General features: G+C 68.2%; 1 protein-coding gene across 1 annotated transcript in view; it reads right to left on the reverse strand.

The window, feature by feature from the left end:
- Window positions 1-8,222, reverse strand: part of LOC144222665 (potassium channel subfamily T member 1-like) — a 32,603-nt gene that overhangs the window by 23,335 nt on the left and 1,046 nt on the right. The window contains 9 exon segments of the mRNA XM_077753197.1: window positions 63-162; window positions 711-790; window positions 1,535-1,709; window positions 3,752-3,844; window positions 4,830-4,911; window positions 5,050-5,203; window positions 5,571-5,697; window positions 7,461-7,768; window positions 7,885-8,021. Of these exon segments, the coding sequence (XP_077609323.1) occupies window positions 63-162; window positions 711-790; window positions 1,535-1,709; window positions 3,752-3,844; window positions 4,830-4,911; window positions 5,050-5,203; window positions 5,571-5,697; window positions 7,461-7,768; window positions 7,885-8,021 (1,256 nt within the window).

Genomic DNA, 8,222 nt, shown 5'->3' on the forward strand with positions numbered 1-8,222 from the left:
TGGCCCGAGCCCCCCCCCGCCTCTGTCCTAGCAAGCCACCCCCATTCCCTCTGGTCGCCCACCATCCGATCCCCAGGGCCGGGTCGTCCAGCAGGACGCGGACGATGTACAGCAAGCAGGTGAGCAGCTTCAGGGAGAAGTTGAACAGCCGGATCCTCAGGCCTGCGGGGGCAGGGGGGGGCACATCAGGGCTCCTGGGCCACCGGAGCCCCACTGAAGTCGCTGCTGACAGCTCTCCCGGGGCACCGGGGACACCCTGGGCTGCGGGGTGCTCTGCGTTGCCCGGGAGGGAGGCCCTCCATCCCTGTCCCGCCTTCCAGATGGGGGTGGGGACCACTCCCCACGCTCCTTGAGACAGAAGGGGGGGCCTGGGGAGCACACTGATGGACCAAGACCCATGCCTCATCCTGCACCCCAGATGGGGTCCCAGGGGGCCAAGCTCCTGCTGGGAAGGCGGGTGGGGGAGGTGGCCAGAGACCCCTCCAGGGTGCAGGTAGGAGGCCTGGGGCTGCCCGGGGGGGCTGTGCCAGTGCCCTGGACGGCCGTGGCCCAGCCCGGTGTCCAGCAGCGGGGCAGGCTCCCGTCCCAGGTCCCCCCCACACTGGGGGGAAGGTGGCCTGAAGCTGAGGGGCCCTCCCGCGGCTCCCTACTGCTCACTGCCCTCTGCCCAGCGGCCTGCGGCCCTGCCCCTCCCGCAGGCCCCCACTCACTGGATCTCTGGTTTTTGATGAAGAACAGCTTGAGCCGCTCCTTGAAGGTGTTCTCGTTGACATAGAACTCCACCTGGACCCTGGGGGCAGGGGAGAGGGCCATGGGGGCCGGCCCGCTTCTCTCGCACTGCAGGAGCCGGGACAGACCCGCGGGGACCCAGGCCTGGGAGGGGCCCCGCGTCCGGCCACCCCCAGCGGTCCTGGCAGACCTGCCTGCCTGCCCTTCCAAAGCCACCGGGCACGGCTGGGGCCAGTCAGCCGCGGCCTTCCCGGCACCAGGGCCCCCGGAGGTGAAGAGCCATGGGCCCGCAGCCTTGACAGTCACAGGCAGCCCGCCACCAGGACTGAACGAGCCTTGAGTGACCCTCAGCACAGGGCTCAAAACACCCGTGGCATCTAAGTAGGCGTGGAAACCGACAGTGGGCTGCACTGTCTGCGGGCCCCTAGCGGCTGCGCCCCAGGCCCGATGCGGCCTGTAAGGGGCTTGGGCACACAGGCTGGAAGCCCTGACCTTCCCCGCGCCGGCCGTCAGGCCCACCGTGGGCCCCTCCAGCCCAGGCTGCTCCCCCCACTCAGGCTCACCTGCACCCCCCGGCCAATTCCCAGGCCTGTCCGGGCTCCCAGCCTCCGGGGGACCGGCCACAGCACACCCGGTACGTCAGGGAGGGGGGTGGGGTCGGGGAGGGCCATCGGGTCCCTGGGGTAACACGCCCAGCACCTCCGCAGCCTCGGCCACAGGCGCGCGGGGGCCACTGTGCTCACACTGGCCCGGTGTCCGCCCGGACGATAGTAGGATGGGCGGGGCGTGGTCCTGGGGGGCCCACCTCCCAGCCTCGTNCTCCGGCCTGCGGGCCAGTGGGCTGTGAACGGCCTCCGCCTGGTGGGGCCCCGCCTCCCCTGGGGGCGGGAACGAGCTCGCCCCTCGATGCTGAATGGGGTGCTCTGCCAGGACTGGCTGTGCCGCGTGCCCGCCGTGGGGGGCGGCCCTCCTCCCGCAGCCTGCTCCCGGCACAGGACGGTCTGACAGGCACNGTAAGACCCCTTTCCTCTCTCTCCTCAGACCCCTGCCCCTGCCCTCCTGGCTTACTCCTAAACCCCTAAATCCCACCCTTCTCTGTAGGTGCTGCCGCCTGGAGCTGGGTCGGGGGGCGCCCCTGAGGGCCTCTGTGGGGAGTTGGTCTGACAAGCCTGGCTGGGCCTGGGCCCGGTGCGGTCGGGTCAGGAGGGCAGACAGATGCAAGTCAGTGAGCCCCGGGGAAGAGTGCCCAGCTCAGGAGCAGCCCTCCCCAACGCGCTCCCGCCCCATTGCAGCAAAGCCTCCACAGAGGGGTCTCCCCACCCCCCGGGCCCCCCACTCAGGCCGCTTCTAGGAGGTGTCAGGGATGCATGCACCCTTATCTGGCCAGCAAAGCCCCGCCTGGCTCCTTCCTCCTCAGCCTCCCAGGGCACTGACCATGCTGTGCCCTCCGTGCCTCCACCCTACTCTGCCCCCTCCCCCCGCCCAGACTCCTTGGCTGCCTCCCATCTCAACTCTGAATGCGGGGTGCCCCAGGGCTGGTCACGGGCCGCCCTCGACGCCCACCTGACCCACTTGTGTGAGGTAACTTCTAAACCCCAGCCTTGCTCTGAGCCCCTGGCTGCCCTGCAACATCGGCCTTTGGGGTGCCCTCCCTAGACCAAGCAGGAGCCGGAGGCGGACCTCACACTCTATGCCGCTGAGAGCCCCCCCACCCCCTCCCGGGTCCCCCGCCTGCTCCTGCCGGACAGCTGGGCATCAGCAGCTGAGACAAAGCAGGAAGCCAGAGTCAGCTCTCCTTCCTGTGCTCTCTGTTGGGAAAAGCCAGCGACCCCCAGCTCCTTCCCTGGGGACCCCAAGCCCTGACCCAACTGTCCACCTGCCCCCACTTCCCGCCAGCCTCTTGCTGCGCGTGGTGCATCCCTGATGCCTACTGCACGCCCTGCCTGGGCCCGAGGGCCGGGACTGCTGACCTGGGCCTAGCTGGGCCGGACGCAGCCCCTCCCCCGCTCCCCAGGAAGGGAGCCCTAGTCACTCCTCGGCCGGCCCTGGTCCCCTGGGGTCAGCTGCAGACACCCATCGGGACAGCCCCCCAAGGCGGCCATCGGTGGGAGAGGGCTGGCGAGGGATAAGCCGTGGGCTGGCGGATGCGGCCGCGTGAACTGAGCCTCAGAAACCTCTCTCGCTCTTAATGTTTCATGAGCTGTGGCTGCACCACCGCAGACTGCAGCTCACAAGCTGTCCATTTATCCTGAAGTACAGTCAAGGCGACAAGCATAATTAGGCCCAAAGGGGCGCTGGGCCGACGCAGGAGGAAGCCTTGGAGAACTTCCGGACCCCGGCAGCCCCGGGGCGCGCAGCATGGCCTGGGCCCGGCTGAAGGACACTCAGCCCAGCAAGCTCACAGGAAGAAGCAGATGGGCTCCGGGGTCACGGACGGGTCTGGGCGGGCAGACAGAGCCCTGCCCTCCTCCCGCCCCACTGCTCATGGCCCCTGCACCCGTCTGAGCCCCAGCCTCCTCATCGGGGGGATGGGCAGTGACAGGAAGTGTCTGCTACCGGTGTCCTGAGGCTCCCAGATGGGGGGGCTCTGGCTCTGGAGACTTCGCCTGCTCTCTCTGCCTCTCAGGCCTGTCCCCATCAAGTCTAAGTGCTTGTGCCTGATGGAGGAGTGAGAGGCCACCCAAGTGCNTGGCTGAGCCCCGGCCTCCTCATCGGGGGGGATGGGCAGTGACAGGAAGTGTCTGCTACCGGTGTCCTGAGGCTCCCAGATGGGGGGGCTCTGGCTCTGGAGACTTCGCCTGCTCTCTCTGCCTCTCAGGCCTGTCCCCATCAAGTCTAAGTGCTTGTGCCTGATGGAGGAGTGAGAGGCCACCCAAGTGCGGGGCCTGGGGCCTGGCACCCATCAGCTCACATGGTGCCCGTGATCTCCTAGGTCCCGACAGTGGCCGGCTCTGGCACTCCCATCACCCAGAAAGGACGGGCCCCTGGGCCACAAGTCCACGTAGGTGGCTGCAGACTGCACGTGGCTGATGCCCTCCATGGTCAGGGGTGAGGCCGCAGTCCAGCTGTGGCTCAAGGCCCTGCGTGGGCGTGTGACCAAGCTCCCGGGAAGCCGCTGTGGGGAGTGAGGGAAGGGCTGAGCCGGGAGAGGGGTCCTGAGGACACACGGGGCCGCGGCCCGGGGCTCGGCCTCGGCACCCAGCCGCCCCAAACACCACAGCGGGGCCAAGGGGTCTGCTTGCCCCACGTCCGTGCACTTTCATCCTCTGGGCCTGAGGCCCCGAGGGGAGGCTGCCGCCTGCCGCGGGGCCCAGGGAGAAGCTCTACAGCCGGGGTGCCCCTAGGGCCTGGTCTCGGGGCCCAGAGCCTGTGGGGAGCCTGGGCCTCAGAAAGCCCTGGGCGTAGCCCCCGGGGTCAGGCCGTGAGCCCCGAGGACTGGACAGGCCTGGGACAGTCCTCAGCCCGGGCTCTTCCAACCTCAGAGGCTGCCAGTTCTCAGGCTGGTGAGGACAGGGGTCCCGGCCGAGCAGACAGAAGGGCCATCTCACTGAGCCCTGCCCTGGGGCCCCTCAGAGGGCTCCAGCCAGACTCATCCCAACACGCATGGAAAGTGAGGCCCGCCAAGGCCCAGGAAGGTCAAAGGCACCAGGGGACTGGGGCTCCGCATGGGAGCAGGGCCTCTCAGATGTGAGGGGTGGACAGGTCAGTCCCCAGTTGGCTCTGCCCCATCCCCACGAGGCTTGTGTTCGGGCAGGCCCAGGGCCACGCCGGGGTGGAGCCACGGAGCCCCCCTTGCACCAGCAAAGCAGCTTGAGCCTCCCCCCGCCCGAAACTGGGACAGGACATGCCAGGCGAGGGTGGTGCCCAGTGGGAGCCGGGCAGGGAGGCTGCGGGTGCACGTCCCCCTTCTGACCGGGGAGCTGACCCGCGGGCCGGCAGGCAGGCCCGGGGACAGGCCTTCCAGGGAGCCCTGGCAAGTGGCTCAGGCCCAGATGGCCTGTGCCGGGAACCCTCCAGAGGTGAGGGCCGGGTGGCGGGGGAAGCTGGACACTGAGCGCACGGCGGGCCCGCCCACCCGGCCACGACAGCTGTGCACTTACATGGGGCCGAGCTCCTACTGTCTGCGCCCTCCGTGAGGCGCCTGTCCTGGTGGCTCGCTCCCTCCACACGGGAACCCGCGGACTGGCGGGCAAGAGGAAGGGCAGGGCCCAGGCCTAACTGCCAACCCGAGGCCAGCTATTCTGAGAAAGGGCAGAGCCTATGACCAGCCCAGGGACCCAGGCCGGGACAGACGTGTGGCCTGCTCCACCTGCCACGCACAGGCACTTCCTGTAGGCGCGTGCAAGGAGCCGGGCTTGGGGGCAGAGGACGGGCAGGGGTGCCCACCGAGTAGCGAGGCACCGGGGGTAGGGGTGGGGTAGGGCTGAAGGCTGCTTTGTCCCCCCCACTCCCAGCTCCAAGCTTGCAGACTCGCCTGTGGGGAGGGGGTGCTGATGGCCGTGTGGCCAAAGATCCCCATGGGGACATCCCTCCAGGCACCACGACCCTCGGGGGTTGAGGGCTCTGAAAGGCTTTCCTCTAGCTGCTCCCACGGGCCACCTGCTGCCCCAGAGTGGCCTGCTGCCAGGGGCCGCCCGTGTCGGGACCCAGAGGAGCAGAGCAGCCCGGGGACAGAGGAAAGGCAGGGCGAGTGGTGGCTTCTCCAACTAACAGGTGACCCCAGCCTGCGTGTCACTCGGAGGCAGCCCCACCTGGGACCGCCTGCACACATGTCAGAGGGGACTCCTGTTCCCACACCCTCGGCTGGGCCGGGGCCTCGGGGCACAGGGTGTCTGCACTACCGGGGAGACTCTGGGGTGGCCCTGTGGGCGCTGGAGGGGCCTCTGCAGCGCAGGGGCCTGGGCCGGGGAACCAGAGGCCCGGGACTGTGGCCCACCTGCCGGGGTGACCAAAGGTCCGAGTTGCAGGCTGCAGGGGGGACAAATGTCAACAGCTGGAAACAGAGCAAGCAGCAGCTGTCGTCGCCAACAACGGAAATTAATGACATCGGGTCCCCCTTAGTGGCCACACGGAACGCCGAGGGCCTGGGCAGGATGTGGCTGCTCTGAGGAGGATGCTGGTCTCCCCACCCTCAAAGCCACCCTCCACTTGACCTAGATCTTAACGGAAGCCAGGACATGCTTGGGGGCCTGACCAGAGAGCTGGCCTTGGCTGAGTGGGGAGGGTCCCAGCAGGCATCTGCATGCCTGTCCCCACACACACAAATGGTGGGGGTCCCCAGCCCCACTGGGCACTCCTGAGGGCTGTGGGTATCCGCCTCTGGATGGCCCTGTTTCCTAGTCTGGGGCTCGCCCCCAGGGGAACCCCCACTGTCCAGTCCCCAGCCTCAGCTTCGTCCCCCAGCAGTGGCACCTGATGGTGTGGGGGGTGGTGGCCAGTGCTGCCTTGTGCCTGCCCCCGCCTGGCCGCAGGGCAGACTGGATTCTGAGCCCCTTCCTCCCAGGGTCTGCTGGGTGCAAGGACACTTGTCTTTCCCTGCTGCGACCCCTCCCTGTAAGCACTTACTGAGACAGAGAGGAGTCCAGGCTGAAATCTTCCACGTGAAGCCTGGGGACAGACACGGGTGGTCACATCAACATGGAAGACAGGCAGACGGAGGGCTTGGGCTCCTGGACCAGGTCGGGGCGCAGACACTCAAGGAAGCTCTGGGCAGTGTCCGAGGGAAGCGGCGGGGTGGGGGGCACCCCTGTGCACACCCCCAGGCCCTTGGAGCCCCCAGGCAGGAGGAGGTGCCCATGGGAGGCAGCCCGTGGTGAGGTACTTACTGGGCCTGGCCCCCAGTGCCCGAGAAAGCAGCACAGCACCCGTAGCACGTGCACCCTGTGCCCAGGCCAGACCGCACGCAAGGCCAAGGCCAAAGACACCTGCCTTCAGCACAAGGATTCAGCAAGTATCAGTCTATCTGACGAGCGCTCACTGTCCCTGCCCCTGCCAAGCCCGCCTCAGGCACCGTGACCCCAGCTCTAGGGAAGGGCACCATCAGCCCCACTTTAGGCCCAGAAAGCTGACGTGGCAAGAGGCAGTTCCCACACAGGGCGGACACGACAGCCAGGGCCCCGCCGTCATCACGTCTGTCCACCTCGCCTCTGCTCCGCTGCTCTCTGGGGGCCTGGCCACAGAGCCCACCAGCCCTGCACCCTGACTTCCCAGGGAGAGGACGGGCCGAGGCTGGGAGCGGAGGCTTCCTGGGGGTGCCCAGGTGCACCCCTCCGCTGGACCAGCAACCACACACCTGCTGTCCTTTGGGCGGCCTATCCTAGGATTCCCCCAGACTGGCCACAGGAGTTGACGCCGATGGCTGGTCCTGGGTTGGGGGGGGGTTAGGAGGGGGACGGCTGCTGGCAGCTCTGGGCCTGGGCTGCGGGGGGGCTGGTGGGGGAGCAGTGCTGATGGCAGCTGGGCTCTGGGACTGGCCCCTGGGGGTTCTGGTGGTGGTGTGTGTGTGTGTGTGTGTGTGTCTGCACGCACGCGCGTGCACACAGGCGGATGTGCATGTTTGCAGAAAGCCCACTTGCTGACGATGTGCCCATCTGGTGCACAGAGAACATCAGGGGGCTTCTCTTAACCTTCGGTGCTGCCACATTTCAGAAGAGAATGTGAAGATCAGCGAGGACCAGGGCCTTCAGGGCTGGGAGGCAGGGAGGAAGGTCAGAGCTGGGTCAGCCCCTCACCATCCTGCGCCCCGGCCGACGGCTCCTGGTGCCGGGGACGGCTCGATGGGGCTGCGGGGCCGTCCGGAGGGGCGCGCTGAGGGGCTGGGCTCCACACAGAGCAGGGGAAGCCAGGGCTTTGCTGGGAGCTTCTGGCAGATTCTACATGTTTGTCCACCTCAGGTTTCCTGTCGCTGGCCCAGGCGCTGCCCCAGCTCTGAGCTGGGGTGACAGCTGCACCGGGCGGGGAGGGGGTGCTGGGCCAGAGCCTGGCAAGGCGGGGGCTGTTGCAGTGGAGCCAGGAGCTCATGGAGCATGGGTGCGGGGTGCTGGGGAGGGGGGATAAGGAGAGTGGCCAGGTTCCTGGAGGAGCATGGGGGCCAGCTAAAGGGGGGGTGAGCAGGCCTACGGGGAAGGGGCTCTGCCTACTGCCCTTGGCTGTCACAAGCCTGGGGTCACGGCCAACACGCGGGACTCTGGGAACGACGGCAGGAAAGCAGGACCGCACTGGAGCCCGAGGACCCCGAGGTGTGGAGATGCATACTGGGCTTGGCGCACCCGGGAGGGCCCGGCGAGGGCGCGCTGGGGGCAGACTCGGCCAGCAGAGCAAAGTGGCCGCCGCCGAAAGGTGTTTCGTGCAGTCCTTGCTGCCTTTCCTTCCTCAGCCCTCGAGTTCACAGCAGCTCCCGGGCCCTGCACGGAGGTGCGCCCTGCGCCTCCAGACCCGGCGTGGCGGCCGGAGACACGCGGGGTGGACACACCGCCCCCAGCGGCCACTCAACG

Source organism: Crocuta crocuta, unplaced genomic scaffold, assembly GCF_008692635.1.
Source record: "Crocuta crocuta isolate KB4526 unplaced genomic scaffold, BGI_CrCroc_1.0 scaffold971, whole genome shotgun sequence".
In the NCBI taxonomy this organism is placed as follows: Eukaryota; Metazoa; Chordata; class Mammalia; order Carnivora; family Hyaenidae; genus Crocuta; species Crocuta crocuta.